The sequence below is a fragment of the Pristis pectinata genome, chromosome 7 (assembly GCF_009764475.1).
Source record: "Pristis pectinata isolate sPriPec2 chromosome 7, sPriPec2.1.pri, whole genome shotgun sequence".
Lineage (NCBI taxonomy): Eukaryota > Metazoa > Chordata > Chondrichthyes > Rhinopristiformes > Pristidae > Pristis > Pristis pectinata.
In genome coordinates this window covers 856,083-878,273 of record NC_067411.1, presented here as the reverse complement: position 1 = coordinate 878,273, position 22,191 = coordinate 856,083, and the positions used below count along the sequence as shown (strand labels likewise).

Here is a 22,191-nt window from a genome sequence, read left to right as displayed (position 1 = left end):
GACTACAGAAAGATTTCAGCCCCTTTGCATACACACTGCCACTGCTCCTCTAATCCCCTTTATTTTAATTCCCCAAAGTTAACCCTTCAAGCTCAGGCCCATTGTACCCTAAACTGCATTTGGCCTCTCTTGTTCCTTTTTTGAGGTTAACTGATTTGGAAACAAGAGTAGGCTATCCAACCTCTCCTCACTGTTGACGTGTATCTCAACTTCATACACACCTTTCTTTTGCAAGCTTCAGTACCCATGCCTTGCATAGCACAGCACAGCCCATCACACTGCAGAAGAAAAATATAATTCTAACTTGTTTACATATATCCATGCTAGATTCTTACCGTCATTCCATGCTTAAGGATAAGCTTCATGAGGTCTTCCTCTATAGTGGCCAAGAAGGTCTCACTTGGATGCTCCATCAATGGAACCACTAATTCCAAAATCTTTGCCACATTACAGATGACAAGGAAGTCGCTCTGTGTCTAGAAATAGAAAGATCAAATGGTAAATACAGCAGAACAAATATGGCCCATGACGCCCATCTTTTTCATTACAGAATTTACAACACAGGCCAGATTATCCAGTCCAAATACTGTGCCTTTTCCTCCACTGGAACTACCAACTGCACCAATCTGTTCAGTCATAGAGTCATAAGGAAACAGGCCCTTAGGCCTAAGGTATCCATCCCAGCTAGTCCCATCTGCCAGCATTTGGCCCATATGCCTCTAAACCTTTCCTATCCATTCATCTGTCCAAATGCCCTTTAAATGTTGTAATTGTACCAGCCCCTACCACTTCCTCTAGCAGCTTGCTCCATTTGCCACTACCCTTCTGCGTGAAGTTGTGCCCCTCAGATCCACTTTAAATCTTTCCCCTCTCATCTTAAGTCTACATCCTCCAATATCAGACTCCTCTACCCTGGGAAAAAAACTGCGACCATTCAACTATCTATGCCACTTATGATTTTATATACCTCGATAAGGTCATACCTCAGCTTCCTTTGCTCCAGAGAAAACAGTCCCAGCCTATGTAGTCTTTCCTTATAACTTGAGACCTCCAGTCCCAGCAACATCCTGGTGAGTCTTTTCTGCACCCTCTCTAGCGTAACCACACCTTTCCTATAGTATGGCAACCAGAAGTGTGCACAATACTCCAGGTCAGTCTACCAATGTCTTGTATAATATGACATCCCAACTCTTGTACTCAGTGGCCCATCCGACGAAGGCAAGCGTGCCATACACACTCTTCACTATCCTGTCTACCTATGTCGCTACTTTCAGGGAATTATGTAGAGGAAAATCATCTCATATATTCCTAATGATCTGAAATAAAACTAGAAAGTGCTGGAAGATATTCAGCAAGTCAGGCAGCATCTGCAGAGAGAGAAAAAGTATGAGTGTTTTCTGCCTCATCTGCTGGGCATCTCCAAAGTGCTCATACAGCATTTTCTGTGTTTTTTTTGTGTTCACCTGTTTTTATGTAAACATTGTTAACAATGAAGCACTGTACTTTGAGGAGCTACTGAAACAAGGTTGCTAGATAGCAGAATCCAAACCAAAGTAGAGCAGGAGCATTACCTTAGCCCACTTATATCAGTACTTACTGGTTATACTTTAAATAATCTGAAATTCTGCAGTACATCAAAATGTAAGGCACCTACAAACAGATTAAAAGTATAAAAATGCAATAGAGTGGGAGATGACATGAAGGTTGGTGGTGTTGTGGATAGTGTAGAAGGTTGCTATAGATTACAGCAGGACACTGATAAGATACAGAGCTGGGCGGAGAAGTGGCAGATGGAGTTCAACCCGGAAAAGTGTGAAGTGATACACTTTGGAAGATTGAATTTTAAGGCAGAATACAAGGTTAATGGCAGGACTCTTAGCAGTGTGTAGGAACAGAAGGATCTCGTGGTCTACGTCCATAGATCCCTCAAGGTTGCTGCGGAGGTTGATAGGGTGGTTAAGAAGGCGTATGGTGTGTTGGCCTTCATTAGTCGGGGTATTGAGTTCAAGAGCCGTGAGGTAATGTTACAGCTCTGTAGAACTCTGGTTAGACCATACTTGAGTATTGTGTTCAGTTCTGGTCGCCTCATTATAGGAAGAATGTGGAAGCTTTAGAGAGGGTGCAGAGGAGATTTGCCAGGATGCTGCCTGGATTGCAGAGCATGTCTTATGGAGATAGGTTGAGCGAGCTAGGGCTTTTCTCTTTGGAGTGAAGGAGGATGAGGGGTGACTTGATAGAGGTGTACAAGATGATAAAGGGCATAGATCAAGTGGGCAGTCAGAGACTTTTTCTCAGGGTGAAAATGGCTAATACGAGGGGGTATAATTTTAGGGTGATTGGAGGAAGGTATAGGGGGAAGTCAGAGGTAAGCTTTGTTTTAGACAGAGAGTGGTGGGTGAGTGGAAAGCACTGCCGGCAGAGGTGGTGGAGGCAGAGACATTAGGGACATTTAAGAGGCTCTTAGATGGGCACATGAATGATAGAAAAATGGAAGCCTATGTGGGAGGGAAGGGTTAGATAGATAGAGCAGGATAAAATGTTGGCACAACATTGTGGGCTGAAGGACCTCTTCTGTGCTGTAATGTTCTATGCTCTATGGGAGAGGTAAATGGAAGGAGCTACATAAGAAATAGGAACAGGTGTAGGCCATCTGGCCCGTCGAGCCTGCTTAGCCATTCAATAAGATCATGGCTGATCTGGCCGTGGACTCAGATCCATCTACCGAACTTACCCCCATAACCCTTAATTCCCCTACTATGAAAAAATCTATCTGTGTCTTGAATATACTTAATGAGGTAGCCTCTACTGCTTCCTTGGGCAGTGAATTCCACAGATTCACTACTCTCTAGAAAAAGCAGTTCCTCCTCATCTCCATCCTAAATCTATTCCCCCGAATTCAGAGGCTATGTCCCCTAGTTCTAGTCTCACCTACCAGTGGAACCAATCTTTCTGCCTCTATCTTATTTATCCCTTTCATAATTTTATATGTTTCTATAAGATCCCCTCTCATTCTTCTGAATTCCAACAACTATAGTTCCAGGTGACTCAATCTCACCTCATAGGCTAACCCCCTCACTTCTGGAATCAACCTGGTGAACCACCTGCGCTCCGCCTCCAAAGCCAGTATATCTTTCCTCAAGTAAGAACACAACTGCATGCAGTACTCCAGGTGCAGCCTACCCTGTAAAGTTGCAGCATTAACTCCCTGCTCCTAAATTCAATCTCTCAGGCAATGAAGGCCAACATTCCATTTGCCTTCTTGATAACCTGTTGCACCTGCAAACCAATCTTTTTGAATTCATGTGCAATCTTTCACCTTTAAATGATGAAATGGTACACCAAATGGTGAAATTCACCCTGGTACAGAGTCATTCAACACATGCTGACAATCCAGTACCCTTCTATTCTAATCCCATTTACCCCCACTTGTCCATATCTTTCCAAGCCTTGGAAGTGCACATTTAGATACACTTAAATATGAGAATTTCTGCCTCCATCAACCCCTCAGCCAGATTCCAAACACACTCTGGGCATTCAGTCAGTTCCTTCCATCAGATACCCCCTTTAACCTGCTAACCCTTTGCTTAAGCTATGCCTTTTGGTTTAGACACCTCAGTGATGGGAAAAGATTCTTGCTATCCACCCTATCTATGCCACTCGATCTTGCATACCTCAGTCAGGTCTGTCCTCAGTTGCTTCTGCTCCAAGGAAAGGAAACCAGCCTGTCTAGTCTCTCATAGCTGTAAACCACTCCATCCCAGGCAACTTTAAAAAGCACCGGTTTTGCCACTCTTGACTGAGTGCAGCTCTGCTCACCGCACTATAGGAAGGATTCCTTTTCTGAAGTCAATGACCAGCTCTTTTGTTTTGCTGACATTGAGGGAAAGGTGGTTGTATTGACACCATGTCACTAAGCTCTCTATTGCTTTCCTGTACTCCGACTCATCATTATTTGAGATATGGCCGACTACGGTGATACCATCTGCAAACTTGTAGATGGAATTAGAGCAGAATATGGCTACGCAGTCATGAGTATATAGGGAGTAGAGTAGGGGGCTGAGGATGGGGCACCAGTGTTGCCAATAGTCGTGCCGGAGGTGTTGCTGCCTATCCTCACTGATTGCAGTCTGTTGGTCAGAAAGTCGAGGATCCAGTTGTAGAGGGAGGTGTTGAGTCCCAGGTCTCAGAGTTTGGTGATGATACTGCAGCTTTATAAAAGTCTAGTCAAGCCACATCTGGGGTATTGCATTCCGTTCTGGTTGCCCCATTATAGGAAGGATGTTGAGGCTTTGGAGAGGATGCAGAAGAGCTTTACTAGGATGTTATCTGGATTAGAGGGCATGTCCTATCTGGAGAGGTTGGACAAACTTAGGTTGTTTTCTGTGGAGTAGCAGAGGCTGAGGGGAGATTTGATAGAGGTTTAAGATTATGAGAGGCATAGATACAGTAGTATCTTTTTCCCAGTGTCGAAATTTCTAACACCAGAGGGTACGCATTTAAGATGAGAAGGGCAAGTTCAAAGTAGATGTAGTTTTTTTTAAACAGAGAGTGTGGTGGGTGTCTGGAATGCACTGCCCAGGGTGGTGGTGGAGGCAAATACAATAGAGGCTTTCAAGAGATTCTTAGATAGACACATGAATGTGCATGAAGTGGAAGGATATGGACATTTTGTAGGCAGAAATGATTAGTTTAGTTGGGCATTTGATTACTAATTTAGTTAGTTTGGCACAACATTGTGGGCTGAAGGGCTTGTTCCTGTGCTGTACTGTTCTGTGTTCTATGAGCGCAATCACATTCTTCATATAGTGGGGCAACCAGAAGTGCACACAGTATTCCAGCTGTGGTTTACAATGTTTAATGGAGCTGTACTATAACCTCCCCACTCTTGCATTTTATGCCTGGTTAATGTTTCTTTACCATCTTATTTATTTATCTGCACTGCAATGCTGCTGGATGCTTGGACTTGTATAGTAAGAGATAGAGTTATATAGCACAGAAACAGGTCCTTTGGCCCAACGCATCCATGCTGACCTGAGCTAGTCCCATTTGCCTGCTACTTGGCCCATTCCCCTCTAAATCTTTTAAATAATGTAACTGTAGCCAACTGTACCACTTCCTCTGGCAGCTCATTCCATATACCCACCACAGTCTATGTGAAAAACTTGGCCCTCAGATTCCCTTTAAATCTGCCCCCCCCCCCACTTTAAACTTATGCCCTCTAGGTTTCGACTCTCCTATTCTGGGAAAAGCACTGAGTGCATCCACCTTATCTATATACCTCTATAAGGTTTCCTACGCTCCAGGGAAAACAGCAAGAGCCTATCCAGTCTCTCCTTATAACTTGAGCCCTCCAGTCCCAGTAGCATCTGTGTGAATTTTTTCTGTACCCTTCCAAGTTAATGACATCCTTCCTATAGTTGGATGATCACATCTGTACACAATACTCCAAGTGAGGTCTCACCAATGCTCTGTACAACTGTAACATGACATCCCAACTCTTGTACTCATTGCCCTGACTAATGAAGGCAAGTTGCCAAATGCCTTCTTCAGCAAGCTCCCTTGGCTCCTCAATACTGCCCTACTATGCATTGTACATGTTCAACTCTCATTAGTCCTCCCAAAATGCATCACCTCACACTAATCAGGATTAAATTCCACCTGCCATTACTCTGTCCACCTTATCAACTGATCAATATCATCCTCTTCATTATCAACTCCACCAATTTTTGAGTTATCTGTGAACTTACTAATCATCCCTCCTGCCATCAAGCCAATTGTGGCTAAATTGGATATAGAATTGGCCTGATCGTAGAAAGCAGAGGGTGATGGTTGAAGGTTGTTTCTTGGACCGAAGGCCCATGTCTAGGGTGTGCCTCAGGTGTCGCTGCTGGGCCCATTGTTGTTTGTCATCTTTGTACAAGGCGTGGTTTGTAGGTTTGCAGATGACACTAAAATAGGTGGTATAGTGGTCAATGAAGAAGGTTATCAAAAATTACAGGAGGATATTGATCAGCTGAGTAAATGGGCTGAGGAATGGCAAATGGAACTTAATGTGTGAGGTGCTGTATTTTGGAAGGTCAAATCAAGTAGGATCTTCACATTGAACAGTAGGGTCAAGTGGAATCACAGGTAGGCAGGGTGGAGAAGGCAGCTTTTGGCACACTGGCCTTCATCAGTCAGGGCACCGAGTATGAACTTTGGAAGGTCATGGTGTGGTTGTACAGGACACTGGTGAGGCCGCACTTGGAGTATTGTGTTCCGTTTTGATCAGCCTGCTATAGGAATGATGTTATTAAACTGGAAAGAGTGCAGAAAAGATTTACAAGTTTGTTGCCACGACTTGAGAGACTGTGTTATAGGGAGAGGTTGAACAGGCTAGGACTTTATTCCCTGGAGTGTAGGAAACTGAGAGGTGATCTTGTAGAGGTGTAGAAAATCATGAGGGGCATAGATAGGATGAATGCACTCAGTCTTTTTCCCAGGGTTGGGGAATCAAGAACTAGAGGGCATAGGTTTAAGGTGAGAGGGGAAAGCTTTGGTAGGAACTTGAGGGGCAACTATTTTTTTTTACACAATGGATGGTATGTATGTGGAATGAGATGCCAGAGGAAGTACAAGAGGTAGGTACAATAACAACTTTATAAAAGACAATTCGTTTTTGTCGTGGCTATCCCTTGAGGTTGAGGATGATGGTCTTCGTTCCGTTGATCTATTTATGGACTCTCAAGTGGCTTATGAGTCCAATCTTGGGTCTGAAAATTCTTCCACTTTCAGGACAGGTAGTTCCAGATGGCAGATCAGGTTTTGGTTGTTGCTGCCTCTCTTTCCATTTTCTTCTCTTTTCTTCTAATTCTGCACATCTGTTGGCTTTGAAAGTTGCTGTTCCTTCTCAGATGATGGTTTGCCAGAGTTTCCTGTCCTTGGCATTGGTTTCCCAATTGTTGATGTCAATGTTACATTTCTTCATGTTGGCTTTTAAGACGTCTTTGAATCTCTTCTGTTGTCTGCCTCTTTTACGTTTGCCTACTTTAAGCTGGGAGTAGAAGATTTGTTTCGGCAGATGTTCGTCTTTCATCTGAACAACATGACCGCTCCATCTTAGTTGGTTCTTGATAATGTAGGCTTCAATGCTTCTTGTTTTTGCATCATTTAGCATGCTGATGTTGGTTCTTCTATCTTCCCAGCTGATATTTAAGATGTTTCGAAGACAGCGTTGATGGAACTTTTCAAGTGCCTTCAGATGTCCTCGGTATGTTGTCCAGGATTCTGATGCATACAGGAGCGTTGGGATCACCACTGCTTTGTACACTAACATTTTAGTGTCTGTTCGGATGTCACGATCATGAAAGACTCTTGTTCAGAGACGTCCAAAAGACGATGTTGGATGTCGTCATTTAAGGTTGACATTGGAGAAGAGGTGACTTCCAAGATATGGAAAGTGGTCCACATTTTCCAGGGTTGTTTCGCCAAGTTGAATTGATGGTTCTATCCGATTTGTCTCAGTTGATGATGGTTGGTAGATGATCTGAGTCGTCTTGGAATTGATGCTAAGTCCAAGTTTCGTGTATGCATGGTTGAAGGCAGTCAGAATCTGTTGTAGGTGGTTTTCTGAGAGAGCTGCAACACAGTTGTCATCTGTGTATTGGAACTCGATGAGGGAACGCATGGATGTCTTGTTTTTGTACTTGAGACGGGCAAGATTGAAAAGTCTGCCATCTGTTCTATAGACAATTTCGATTCCTGGGGGTAGATCGTCCTTGATGATGTGGATGCTTGTCGCAATGAAGATGGTGAACAAAGTTGGGGCATTCACGCATCCCTGTTTTACTCCTGATTTGACTTGAAAAGGCTCACAGTTACTGTTGCTGACCATGACTGTGGCAAGCATGCCATCGTGGAGGAGTCTCAGGATTCGAATGTACTTTTCAGGGCATCCACAGGTGGATAGGACATCCCATAGGAGTTCCCTTGATACCGAGTCAAAGGCTTTGGTGAGGTCGATGAATGCCAGGTACAAAGGTTGAAGTTGTTCACGACATTTTTCTTGCAGTTGTCGCATTGTGAAGATCATGTCGATTGCTCCACGTGATGGTCTAAAACTGGCTTGTGTCTCCAGAAGGATCTTCTTGGCTAAATGCTTGAGCCGGTTGTTCACGGTGCAGGTGAGGATCTTTCCTGCTGTTGCTAACAGGGAAATTCCACGATATTTTCCGCATTTGGATCGATCACCTTTCCTTTTGTAGATGGTAATGACCGCTGAGTCTCTAAAGTCTGCTGGTACGTCTTCATTTATCCAGATCTTGATGAGAAGTTGATACAGTTGGTAATGGTGATTACAAAAGACAATTGGATGGGTAAATGGATGGGAAAGGTTCAGAAGATTGTGGGCCAAATGCTGGCAAATGGGACTAGCTTGGATAGGCATCTTGGTCACCATGGACCAGTTGGGCCGAAGGGCCTGTTTCTGTGCAGTATGGCTCTATTCACATCCAAAATGTGACTGTATATGACAGTAAGTGCTCCATTCTTTGTTCTCCAAACAACTCTCCAATACCACAGAAATCAAGTTTAGACTACAAGATTGTTTTGTGGAGCACCTGTGCTCTGTTCACAATGGTCATCTCGAGCATCTGGTTGCTTGTCACCATTCTTACCATTCCCACATCGACCTTTCTGTTCTTAGTCTTCTCCATTGTTATGGTGAGGTCAAATGCAATTGGAAAAATATCTCACATTCTACTTGGATAGCTTACAAACCAATGGTATGAACATCGATCTGTTCAATTTCAGGTAATCCACACCACCCCGTGTTCTCCTACCTCCCTCACCTGCATTTGCTTTTCCCATTCCCTCCCACCCCTTCTGCCAATCGTCTCCTGCCCATCTGGCTCCACTATCACCTACCAGCCTCTGTCCCAAACCCCATGTTCTGCTATATACTGGCCCCCCCCACGCCCGAGTCCCAATGCAGCGCCTTGACCCGAAACATTGACTTACACTTTTGCCTCCACAGATGCTGCCTGAACCACTGAGTTCTTCCAGCTTGCTGCTCTTTTTCTCCAATACCACCCTCTGCCTTCTATTACCAATTGAATTTTGCATCAAATTTGCCGACACGTACAGTTCTAAACTGCTGGACCCATGTGGAGCTTGTCCAAGGCCTTACTGAAGTCCACGTAGACCACACCAATCACAATGCTCTCATCAATACACTTTGAAACTGCTTTAAAACATTTAATCAAATTGGACAGACAGGATCTTCCCCTAAAACAGCTATGCTTGCAGTCTTCTATTAATCCCTATTGTTCCAAGGGCAGATTGATCTGGTTCCTCAGTATTTTTTTTTCCAATAACACCCCTTTCACTGATGTTAGGATAACTTCCTTACCACTGATGTTAGATACTTACATTGCACTTTGTGGTAAGATATGGCTGCAGTGTCATTGCATGTTTCACCATCAGATGAGGCTGGATTTTGCTGAACAGGTACAAGGTGATTAAGCAGGCCACCAGACAGTTGGTATTCATGCCCTTACTATCTGAATCTGTAGGAATAAAACAAAATGGCGTTAACAGTCATAGCCACAGCATCTGGAAAAACCAGGCTGTCTTTTGAGGAGACAGAGGAGCACTGTTTTTATCCACGAAGTTTAGAAACATTAAAATGATCTCAAGTTAATCATTTCAAGATTCTGAGAGGGAGTAGCAGTTTTGATGCCGGGAAGTTGTGTATTCTAGTTGGAGAGTTTGGAACTAAAGGCAGTGGTATGCTCCTCCTTCAGGATGTGGGAGATCAGAGAGACTTCCAGTGTCCCTGAGGACTACACCTGTGGGAAGTGTGTCCAGTTCCAGCTCCTTACTGACCACATTAAGGAACTGGAACTGGAGTTGGACATACTTAGGACCATCCTGGATGCTGAGAGCATCATAGATGAGTTTTATTGGTAAATTGTTTTATTATTGTCACAATTTAGTTTGGTTTGTTATTGAGGTAGTCACACCTAAGGTGTAGGCAGCAGATAGTTGGGTGAACACCAGGAAAGGTAGAGGGAGTAGGCAGGCAGTGCAGGATGCCCCTTGATCAGCATACCCCAACGTATACCCCTTTGGATACTGCTGGGGGGGAATGACCTATCAGGGCACAGCAGCAGCAGCCAGGTTGGTGGCACAGACCGGCTCTGAGGCTCAGCGGGGAAGGGTAAAGTCAGGCAGAGGAGTAGATAGGAGACTCAATGACTAGGGGTTAGTCAGAAGATTCTGTGGCCACAAAAGAGACGCCAGGATGGTGTGTTGCCTCCTGGATGCCAAGGTCAAGGATGTCTTGGAGTGGCTGCAGAACATTCTCAAGGGGGAGGATGAGCGGACAGAGGTTGTGGTGCATATTAGACATTGGTAGAAAGGGAAATGAAGTCCTGTGCAGTGAGTACAGGGAGTTAGGAAAGAGGCTAAAATCTCTGGATTACCCCGGTGCCATGTGCTAGTCAGGGCAGTGATAGAAAGATAGAACAGATGAATGTGTGGTTAAGCTGTTTCCCTTGGTGGGTGAGTCCAGGACTAGAGGGCACAGGTTTAAAACAGATGAGGAGAAATTTCTTTAGCCAAAGGGTAGTGAATTTATGGAATTCCTTGCCACGTACAGCAGTGGAGGCCAGATCAATGAAGGTGTTTAAGGAGGAGATAGATAGATATCTAATTAGTCAAGGGATAGGGGGATAAGGCCGGAAATTGGGGTTAGAATAGTTTTTTTCTTTTCTGCTCAGGGAGCAGACTTCCACCCCCCATTTCTTTTTTCCCTTTTCTTTGGAGCAGACTCGATAGGCCAAATGGCCTACTTCTGCTCCCTTGTCTTGTGATCTTGTGTGAGAAGCTGGTGTAGGGGCAGGGGTGACCTATACAAGAGGGACAGGGTGCACCTTAACTTAAGGGAAACCAATATCCTGGTGGAGAGGTTTGCTGGTGCTACTTGGGAGAATTTAAACTAGTTCATCAGGGGGATGGGGACCAGAGCATCAGGTCAGAAAGTGGAGGGATTGAGAGGAAGGTAGATGTCATGACCAGTAAGTCTGTAAGGAAGGACAGGCAGAAGCAAGGTAATAGACACAATGGACAAACGGGCTAAAGTGTGTTTATTTTAGTTCTAGGAGTATAACGGTTACAGGTGATGAACACAGAGCATGGATCAGTGCGTGGAACTAGGATGTTGTGGCCATTACAGAGACTTGGTTAAGAGAGGGACAGGACTGGATGGTTAATGTTCCAGGGTTTCACTGTTTTAGAAAAGATAGAGAGGGAGGTAAAAGTGAGGGGGGAGAGGGCATGGGAAGGAGTTGCACTATTAATAAGGGACAATATCACGGCTGTATCACAGGAGACTGCCTGGATTAGAGGGAATGTGCTATAAGGAGAGATTGGACAAACTAGGGTTGCCTTCTCTGGGGTGGAGGCTGAGGGGAGACCTGATAGAACCTTGTAAGATTATGAGTGGTGTACATAGAGTAGACAGCTGGTATCATTATCCCAGGTTTGAAAATGTCTAATACTAGAGGGCATGCATTTAAGGTGAAGGGGCAGGTTCAAAGGAGATGTGTAGGGCAAGTTTTTTTTAAACACAGAGTGGTGGGTGCCTGGAATGCACTGCCAGGGGTGATAGCAGAGACAAATATGATAGCAGAGGCGATTAGAAGGCTCTTAGATAGGCACATGAATGTGCAGAGAATGGAGGGATATGGACATTGTGTAGGCAGAAAAGATTAGATTAATTAGGCATTTAATTACGTTTAATTAGTTCGGCACATCGTGGGCTGAAGGGCCTGTTCCTGTTCTATCTTCTAATCCCACTTGCCTGTGTTTGGCCCACATCCCGCTAAACCTTGTCATGAATGAGTAGGAACAGGAATCTGGGAAAGGCTTGATGAGGGCAATGTACTCTTTCTAACTTGCATATAGGGAGTTTTTGCTGAGAAATGTACTTGGTATCTATTCGTTGCAGTCCCTGCTTTGAGGTAGTAGAGATGATGTTTTATACTAATCAGCGCTGTGTCTGCCCTGAGGAATATTCAAAGGGCACTGTAGAGGCAGTTTGCCACAATATTGTGGGAGAAAATAAATAGAGGTACAATTACTTCAGTTGAGTGGATGCACAGCGAGAATAAGTGAATTTGGTTATCATAGAAGGTTGGAACCTTCTGAAACATGAAAGGAGATTTGTATTGGAGATGACTGAAAATATTCTGGTAAATCAGTGAAAACCATGGGTCTCTGATATTGTTCTGAAAATGGTTGGAAAGGGTTCTGGTAACTCATTGTGAAATAACTGCCAACATTAAAATAGATGATTATAGATTAAGATTTTAGCACCAAACTATCATTAAGCCAGCATTCAAGGAAAATGGCCATAATGTAGTCAGTACAGACAGATGAGGTTTGAAAGGAACAAGCCCTGCATCATTTACAATAGTTACCTGCCAATGACTCCTCGTACTTCAGAATGTGTTCTACAAGATTATCCACTATCTGTATGCAGGCTTTCTTCACAGGCTTGTATGAGGCATCTTCCTCAGACTTCAACAGCTGAAAGCATAAAGCACAATTCAGTTAGTGTATTCTACTATCCAGAGCTCATGCACATCTCGAGGCACACAAACACATCTTCTAATGCATACTGTGCAATTGGTCATTAGTTGCCTTCAACTTACTGAACACAAATACAATGACCTTACTTTTCCCTTTCATATATCATTGTTTATGCCAATTTGTCTCCAGTGCATTTAGAGTCATAGAGCAATGACAGTACAGATACAGGCCCAGTGAGTCCATGCTGACCATGGTGCCCATCCATCTGGTTTCAATTTCCGGCATTCAGCCCATATCCCTCTGAGCCCCACCCCTCCATGTACCTATCCAAGTGCTTCTTAAATTATACTATTGTACCTGCCTCAAGCACTTCCTCTGGCAGCTCATTCCATATACTCACCACCCTCTGCATGAAAAAGTTGCCCCTCAAGTCCTTTTGAAACCTTTCCTCTCTCACCCCAAGTCTATGACCCCTAGTTTTGGACTCCCCCCCCCATCCTGGACAAAAGACTGCTACCATCAGCCTTGTCTATGCCTGTCATGATTTTATAAAGTTGCATAAGATCACTCCTCATTCTCCTATGCTCCAAGGAATAAAGATTTAGCCTGGCTAACTTCTCCCTATAACTCAGACCCTCTATTCCTGGCAACATCCTTGTAAATCTTTTTTGCACTCTTTCCTATAATAGGGTGACCAAAACTGTACACAGTGCTCCAAGTGTGGCCTCACCAATGACTTATACAACTGCAACATAATTTCCCAACTCGATGCCCTGACTGATGAAGGCCAGCGTGCTAAACGTCTTTTTCACCATCCTGTCTACCTGTGACACTGCTTTCAACGAACAATGCACTTATAGTCCTAGCTCCCTCTGTTCCATTACACTCCCTAGTACCCTGCTATTCATAGTATAACTCCTATGCTGGTTTGACTTTCCAAAATGCATCACACAGATCTGTATTGAAATCCATTTGCCAGTCCTTGGCCCACTTCTATATAATGAATAAAAAGAATCCCATAGAGTCCCAACACCGATCCCTGTGGCACACCACTAGTCACCGGCCTCCATTCCAAGAAACAACCTTCAACCACCACCCTCTGCTTCCTACCTCTGAGCCAATTTTGAATCCACCCAACTAGCTCTCCCTGGATTCCATGGGACCTGACCTTCCAGACCAACCTACCATGCGGGACTTTGTCGAAGGCCTTGCTAAAGTCCAAACAGACAACATCCACTGCCCTACCCTCATCTACCTTTAGGTAACCATTTGGAGAATGCATTTCCAGTCTACCCAGACTCTCAGTGTATGTCAAACCCACCATCCCTAGAGGTTTAGTAAACCTATGCTGCACTCCATCTTTGGCAAGTATATCCTTTCTTCGGTAAGGGAACCAAATGCACAATATTGCAGTCTTACCAAGGTCCTAACCAGTTATAATATTCCCCTTATTCCTGCATTGAAACCCCTTGCAATAAAGGCTAATATACCATTTGACCTCCAAATTGCTTGCTGTACCTGCGTGTTGGCCTTTAGTGACTCGTGTACAAGCACACCCAGATTCTTTTGAACATCAACTCTACCCACTCTCACCATTTAAGAAAGTTTCTGCATTGTGCACCAAAATAAGTCATGTTCCTTTTTCACCTAATATTCCATCTGCCATATCTTTGCCCACTCACTTAGCTGATAACATCTTCTTTAAGACTAACTTTTTCTCTGTACTCAGAATCGCACCCAGTCACTTCCAGCAAACTTGGAAATGTGACAGATAGACAAGAGATTGCAGATGCTGGAAATCTGGAGTCGAAAACAAACTGCTGGATGAATTCAGTAGGTTGAGCAACATCTGTGGAAGCAGAGGGATGATCAATGTTTCAGGTTGTGACTCTGCATCAGGACTGAATGTTGAGGGGGAGAGCTAATAGAGAGGCTGTTAGGAGATAGGTGGAAACAGAGAAGGAGAAAAAAGGGCAGATGGATCCAGGTGGGGGGGAGGGGAGATGGAGGGTAGAGGCAAAGGATGGGTGGTGATGTGGAACCAGATAAGGGGGGATTTGGACAGATGGAACCAAATGGGGGAGGGGATAGGAAGGGCAGGACAGGGGAGAAGAAACACAGGTGGATAGTTATGTGGGTAATGGGCAGATGGAAATGGGAAAGGTGAACAAGGGGACTAAGAACCTAGGTGGACCAGTAGCAATGAGAAAGGAACACAGGAGGTGCAGGTTATCTGAAATTGGAAAATTCAATGTTCATAGGCTATCCTTGTAGGCTACCCAAAGTAGATTATGTGCTACTCTTCTAGTTTTCATTTGGCCTCATCCTGGCAGCTGTGAAGGCCAAGGATGCCATCTTTCTCTCAGTTTCTCCGTCACCACATCTGTTCGCAAGATGAGGCTTTCTGTACCAGGACCTCAAATGCCATCCTTTTTCAGTCCTTCTCCACTATCATAATTGATCGCAGCCCTCACTCGCATTTCCTGGACGTCTGGTCTCACATCCCCCCCCCCCTCACCACCTAAGTTTGCAGATGATACCACCGTGGTAGGCCGTATCTCAAACGGCGATGAGTCAGAGTACAGGAAGGAGATAGAAAGCTTAGTGGAATGGTGTCATGACAACAAAATGAAAGAGCTGGTCATTAACTTCAGGAAAGGGGGCAGTGTACATGCACCTGTCTACATCAACGGTGCCGAAGTCGAGAGGGTTGAGAGCTTCAAGTTCCTAGGAGTGAACGGTCAAATCACGTAGATGCCACGGCCAAGAAAGCTCGCCAGCACATCTACTTCCTCAGGAGGCTAAAGAAATTCAGTTTGTCCCCTTTGACTCTCACCAACTTTTACCAATGCATGATAGAAAGCATCCTATCTGGATGCATCACGGCTTGGTACGGCAACTGCTCTGCCCAGGACCGCAAAAAGCTGCAGAGAGTTGTGGACACAGCCCAGTGCATCACAGACACCAGCCTCCTCTCCTTGGACTCTGTCTTTACCTCTCGCTGTCTTGGTGAAGCAGCCAACATAATGAAAGACCCCACCCCCCCGGGTCATTTTCTCTTCTCTCCTCTTCCATCAGGTAGAAGATACAGGAGCCTGAAGGCACGTACCTCCAGACTTAAGGACAGCTTCTACCCCACTGTGATAAGACTATTGAACGGTTCCCTTATACGATAAGATGGACTCTGACCTCACGATCTACCTTGTTGTGACCTTGCACCTTATTGCACTGCACTTTCTCTGTAGCTGTGACACTTTGCTCTGTACTGTTATTGTTTTTACCTGTACTACCTCAATGCACTCTGTACTAACCCAACGTAACTGCACTGTGCAATGAATTGATCTGTACAATCAGTATGCAAGACAAGTTTTTCACTGTACCTCAGTACAAGTGACAATAATAAACCAGTACCAATGATCTTTCATCATTTCAGTCAGCTGCAACAGGATCCCACTACCAGTCACTTTTTCCCCCTCTCCTCACCTTTCTGCTTTCCATAAGGACCACTCTCTCCATGACTCCCTTGTCCACTTATCCCTCCCCATTCCCTGACACTTCTCTGCAAAGGTACAAGGTGTCCCTGCACCTCCTCCTTTCTCACCACCATCATGGACCTAAACAGCCCTTCCAGGTGAGGCACAGACTCACATGGACCTCCTCCAACATGCCTGTTGCTCTCAATGAGGTCTCCTCTATATGGCTGAGACCAAGTGTAGACTTGGTGATCATTTTACAGACTAGCTGTACTCTATCCACAACGGCCATCATGAGCACCTGTTTGAAAGTCATTTCAACCCCTCTTCCCACTGTCTGTCCTCGGCCATCTCCACTGCCACAGTGAAGAATAAAACAGCACCTCATATTTCGCCTGGGTAGTCAAAAACCCAATGGTATGAATATTGAATTTTCCAGTTTCGGGTAACCCACTCCCCATGTTCCTTTCCCACTCCCATGGATCCCTCTCACTTTGTTCAGCTTTCCTATTTCCACCTGCCCATCACCCACACACCTCTCCAGCTGGCTTTCTTCTTCCATGGCCTATCCTACCTATCCCTTCCTCCATCTGCCTATCGTCCCTCCCTTATCTGTTTCCACTTATCACCTTCCAGCCTCTGTCTCTACCTCCCCCCTCCCCCCACTTGGCTCCATCTGCCATTTTTTTTCCCTTATCTGTCTCTACCTATCAACCAGCTGCCTCAGTCTCTAAATTCCCCACTCCCCCTCCTTCACCTGGCTCCACCTGCCCATCAACCTCACCTCACCTGGTCCCACCTGTCACCTACCAGCCTCTGTCTCACCCCTTCCTCTCACCTCTTTATCCTGGCTGTTACATTTACACTCTCAATCCTGATATAGGGTCATGACCCGAAACATCAACTATCCCTTTGTGTCCACAGCTGCTGCTTGACCTACTGAGTTCCTCTGGCAGTTTGTTTTCTGCTCTTAGAAATATGCCATGTGGTCTACTCAGCCAAATTGTTCACAGAGACTGCAGAGGCTATATCTGTTTTCCCTAGAGTGGAGGAGTTAAGGGGGGACACAACTGAAGTCTATAAAATTAAGAGGGGTATAGATAGGGTAAACCATATCAGAGTTAGATAAAATTAGATGACAGAGATTTAGGGTAAGGGTTAAGAGATTTAAAGTGGAGTACGTTGTACAGTTCTGGACTCCATATACAGAGGAGGTACTGCCTTGTAAGCAGTAAAGTCCAGTTTCATTGATTACTAGAATGAGGCTATCTTATGAAGAGAGACTAACTGATCTTTTTTTGGCACTTAGAAGAACGAGAAGTGACCTCATTGAAACATACAAGTTTTTTTTAGGACTGAGAGCATGGATGCTGAGAGGCTGGAGAGATTAGCACTAGGAACCTTGTTTCTGGATTAGGTCTCAGATAAAAATATACCGGACAAGGGAAATTTCCTCCATTCTGAGAGTAACAGGCTTTGTAATTCTTTTACCATGAGAGTTGTGGATGCTTAGTTATTTCATATATTCAAGGCTAAGTGGGGTAGTGTTTTGGAGATTCTCAGATGAGGGATGGCCTTATTGAAACATACAAGATCCTAAGGTGGTATGGCAACTGCTCTGCCCATGACTGCAAGAAGCTGCAGAGAGTTGTGGACACAGCTCAGCAACCAGCCACCCTCCATGGACTCAGTCTACACTTCTTGCTGCCTCAGTAAAGCATAATCAAACACCCCACCCATCCCAGACATTCTCTCTTCTCCCCCCCTCCCATCGGGCAGAAGATACAAAAACCCTGAAAGCACATACCACCAGGCTCAAGGACAGCTTCTATACTGCTGTTATAAGACGATTGAACAGTTGGACTCTTGACCTCACAATCTACCTCATTATGATCTTGCACCTTGTTGTCTACTTGCACTGCACTTTCTCTGTAACTTTAAGACTTTATTCTGCACTCTTAGTGTTTTACCTTGTACTTCCTCAATGCACTGTGTAATGAATTGATCTGTATGAACGGTATGCAAGACAAGTTTCTCACTGTACCTCAGTATATGCAACAATAATAAACTAATTTACAATTTTAATTTACCAATGACAGGATACATAGAACATACAACAGGGCAGCACAAGATCAGGCCCCTTGGGCCACCATGTCTATACTGACCATGACTCCATGATGGGTAGATGTCAAAATGCTTCTATAAATGGGAGAATTTTGAATGAAGAGACATAGTTACAAGGAGGGTATTCATTTAAAACAGGCGTTCAGGAACTTTTTCTTGCAGAGGGCAGTATATCTCCAGAATTCTCTACCCCAGAAAGTTGAGGAGACTGGATCATTGTTGGTACTTGAAGATCAATATTTGGAAGATCAGGGAATTAAGGGCTATTGGGAACTGATACAGGAGATGAGGCCTGAGGCATGTCAGCCATGGTCATACTGAATTGTGGGGCAAGATTGGGGAGACAAGTGGCCTAATCCTGCTGCTGTTTTCTTATGTTCTTAGCATCCTTGCTTTGAGGCCCTAATTATATTTTGGCAATTACATTAGGCAGGCCACATTTATTGCAAGCATAACATCACACCCCTGAAACAGACACTCTATTCCAAGCTATTTTTGCATGTCCACCTGGTGACCTCTTACCAAGATATCAGTAGATGGACAGGGAAAAAAATCAAGAATGTTCTCAAGTACTCCTTCAAAAAGTATAACATCCCCACCAATTTATGGGAATCCCTGGTTCGTGACTGCTCAAAATGGAGGAGCAGCACTTGGAATGGCACTGAGAATTGCAAATCACTGCTTTGGGAGCACACACAAGCCCAGCGTAAACAGGAGGAGTGCACCACCTCCCAACCCAACCACCCACCCCTTCAAGCATCTCCTGCTTCACCTGTGGAAGTTTGTGGATCCCACATTGGCCTCATCAGCCACCTCAAAACCCAAAGAACAGGAGGGGAAGCAAGTCATCCTCAAACCCAAGGGATTGCCTAAGAGAGAGATAATTAGAAGTTGTTGTTGATACCTGGTATGTGGGCTTAAAGCAGAAAAAGAAAAGATGAATTTTCACTGGAGCAAAGAATAGTTACAGGAATTAATATATTTTCAAAATTATAAATGGCTTTATCAAGATAAATATTAATTATAGTTAGTAAACCCTTGACTCAGCCTCCAATTTTCATCCAGCCCACCTGATTTAGTGAGTTTTATTCCACCACATTAGAAAGCTCTAGCCCACTCCTCCATTTAGATTCTCCTCGTCAATTCTCTGCTCAGGCCTAGCAAAATGACAATGAACTGCTTAACTATCCATTTAACCCACCGCTTCAGGAGGTAAAATTACACTCTCAGGTAATGGTAATTTGTAACTGCATTGTACTTACGTTCTGAAGAAGTTGCTCAAACCAATCGTACCCAGTATCCCTGCATGCAGCAACCTGCAAAGTAGGTGAAAGACAGGCATGAACAGGTGCACTGAAAGGAAGGCAGCTAATTTACAGCCATCAGCAACTGCATAAAACTTTTAGCCCCAGCTTTTGGCATTTTAGGCAGAAATCAATCCATCCAGGTATATAAGAGGCCATTTGGTCCATGCTGCCTGTACTGCCTCTTGACAGAGCTATCCAATGAGATTCATTACATTGTTCTTTCCCTGGTGCACTATACAATTTCATATTCTCATCCGAGGTTTATTTAACCTACATTCCTGATTATCAATTTAAAAAAATCATCTCATTGCAAACCTCCTCTCCTTTGACTACATTTCCGCTTCTCACTGCCTCAGGAAACCAGTCAACGTAATTGAGGACCCCTCTCACCCCGGTCTTTCTTTCTTCTCCCCTCTCCCATTGGGCAGAAGCTACAAAAGCTTGAGAGTGCGTACCACCAGGTTCAAGGGCAGCTTCTATCCTGCAGTAATCAGACTCTTAAGTGGACCTCTTATACGCTAAGATGAAATTTTGACCTCCCAATTTTCCTCATTGTGGCCTTTGCATTTTATTTGTGCAGGCACGGTAGTGTATTACAGTGCCAGTGACCCGAATTCAATTCCAGCCACTGTCTGTCAGGAGTCTGTACGTTCTCCCTGTGTCTGCATGGGTTTCCTCCAGGTGCTCTGGTTTCCTCCCACGTTCCAAAGACATACGGGTTAGGAAGTTGTGGGCATCCTATGTTGGCGACACTCGCGGGCTGACCCAGAACACTCTATGCAAAAGATGCATTTCACTGTGTTTCGATGTACATGTAACTAATAAAGATATCTTATCTTACCTGCACTACAGTTTCTTTGTAACTGTAACACAATATTCTGCATCATTTTCCTTTTTACTATCTTGATGTACTTATGTATGGAATGATCTGTCTGGATGGCATGCAAACAAGAGCTTTTCATCTCAGTACATGTGACAATAATAAACCAATTCCATTTCTGGGTTCTTATGCCAAATGCCTTAAGCTTGTCTCCTTATCCACTATCACGATTCTCTGAACCATCACTGCTCCATGGTGAACAATCTCAGATCCTCCGCTTTACCTCACGTAGCTGTTCCTCATCCCTGGATTCATTCTGATAGATCTCCCTTGCACCTTCTATGAGGCTTTACTTCCTTCCTGAAGTGTGTAGCCAGAACTGAATTCCATATTCCAGCTGAGGCCTAACCAGCAATTGTTTGTTTTACTCAATATCTCTATCAATGAATCTGAAGGCTCCATACATCTTTTTACACACTTTCTGCCACCTTCAAAGATTTGTGTGTTAATATACCCCAAGGCTGCTTTATGACGGCAACTCTGATAAAAATTGTATGACAGTTTCTGCCTCCTCTTGTTTTTCCTTCTTGGGTATTCCTGCAGGTAATAAATCTGATTTACGGTGTGTTAGTCCATTTCAACCAATTGTCAACACCTTCATTGTTCACAAATTCCGTACTAAATTCAGATATTGAAATTATCTTCTGATTACCCAAGTCCAACTCATTAATGTACTTCTATATACCCATGTACAGTAATGGTCTCCTTGTTTAAGGGAGGATATAAATGTGCTGGAAACATTTCAGTAAAGTTTGCTGTACAAAGACCTGGAACAGAAGGAAAAGTTGGGCAGGCTAGGTATGCATCCACTGGAGATTAGAAGAGTGAGAGGGGATCTGATTGAAAGGTATAAGATCCAGAGGGGTGCTAATAAGGCGGATGTGGAGTATGGGTCACTGCTTAAAAATCTGTGCAGTGTGGGAACTCCAGGCAGCTTCCTGTTTTGGACAAGTGCAGTAAGCGACATTATGGGAAGGAGTTACAGCTCCTGGGTTTGGTGCAGGAACAGCTGACATCATTGCTATCTATCCACAAGGCTGCATGTTTCTTGGAAATGGTCATCCACAGCAAAGAAACTGCAGTCAGAGAAGGAATGGGGTGATTGGCAGACACAGAAAACAAACAGACAGATAGTCCAGGAGAACACCACCTTACCCTCCCCCTCCACAGGATCCCTCAGTGCATCTTACTCTAACTAGTAATCAGTTCTGAATTTCGATGGGGGAAAGAACTTTCCCCTGGGGAGTGCAGCAAGAGCCAATACATAGCACCAAGGGTGGGGGAGTAGGGTCAAGAAAACAATATTTACAGGGGGATTTTACAGTGAGGGGAACAGACAAATGTTTCTATGGTTGCAAACATTGGTTCCATAATGGTCATAGAGTAATGGAAACAGGCCCTTCGGTCCGACTCGTCCATGCTGACCATGGTGCCCACCAAGTTCATCCCATTTGCCTGCGCTTGACCTATATTCCTCTAAACCCCTCCTATCCAACATACTTATTCCAAATGCCTTTTAAACGTTGTTACTGTATCTGCCTCTACCACTTTCTCTGGCAGCTTATTCCACATACGCACCACACTCTGTGTGAAGAAGTTGCTCCTCAGGTCCCTTTTAAATCTTTCATCTCTCATCTTAAACCTATGCCCTCTAGTTTTTTCCAAGGAATAAAGTCTTAACCTGCCCAACCTCTCTCTATGACTCAGGCCCTCAAGTACTGGCAGCATCCTTGTAAATCTTCTTTGCACTCTTTTCAGTTTAATGTGGTGGTGTACATAGATTTTAGTAAGGCACTTGATAAGGTTCCTCACGGAAGGCTTATTCACAAAGTCA

General features: G+C 44.3%; 1 protein-coding gene across 1 annotated transcript in view; it reads right to left on the bottom strand.

The window, feature by feature from the left end:
* Window positions 1-22,191, bottom strand: part of LOC127572471 (nipped-B-like protein) — a 469,472-nt gene that overhangs the window by 79,830 nt on the left and 367,451 nt on the right. The window contains exons 27-30 of the mRNA XM_052019793.1: window positions 19,433-19,486; window positions 12,462-12,570; window positions 9,409-9,545; window positions 336-476 (exon numbers count right to left, since the gene is read on the bottom strand). Of these exons, the coding sequence (XP_051875753.1) occupies window positions 336-476; window positions 9,409-9,545; window positions 12,462-12,570; window positions 19,433-19,486 (441 nt within the window). The remainder of the gene's footprint in view (window positions 1-335; window positions 477-9,408; window positions 9,546-12,461; window positions 12,571-19,432; window positions 19,487-22,191) is intronic.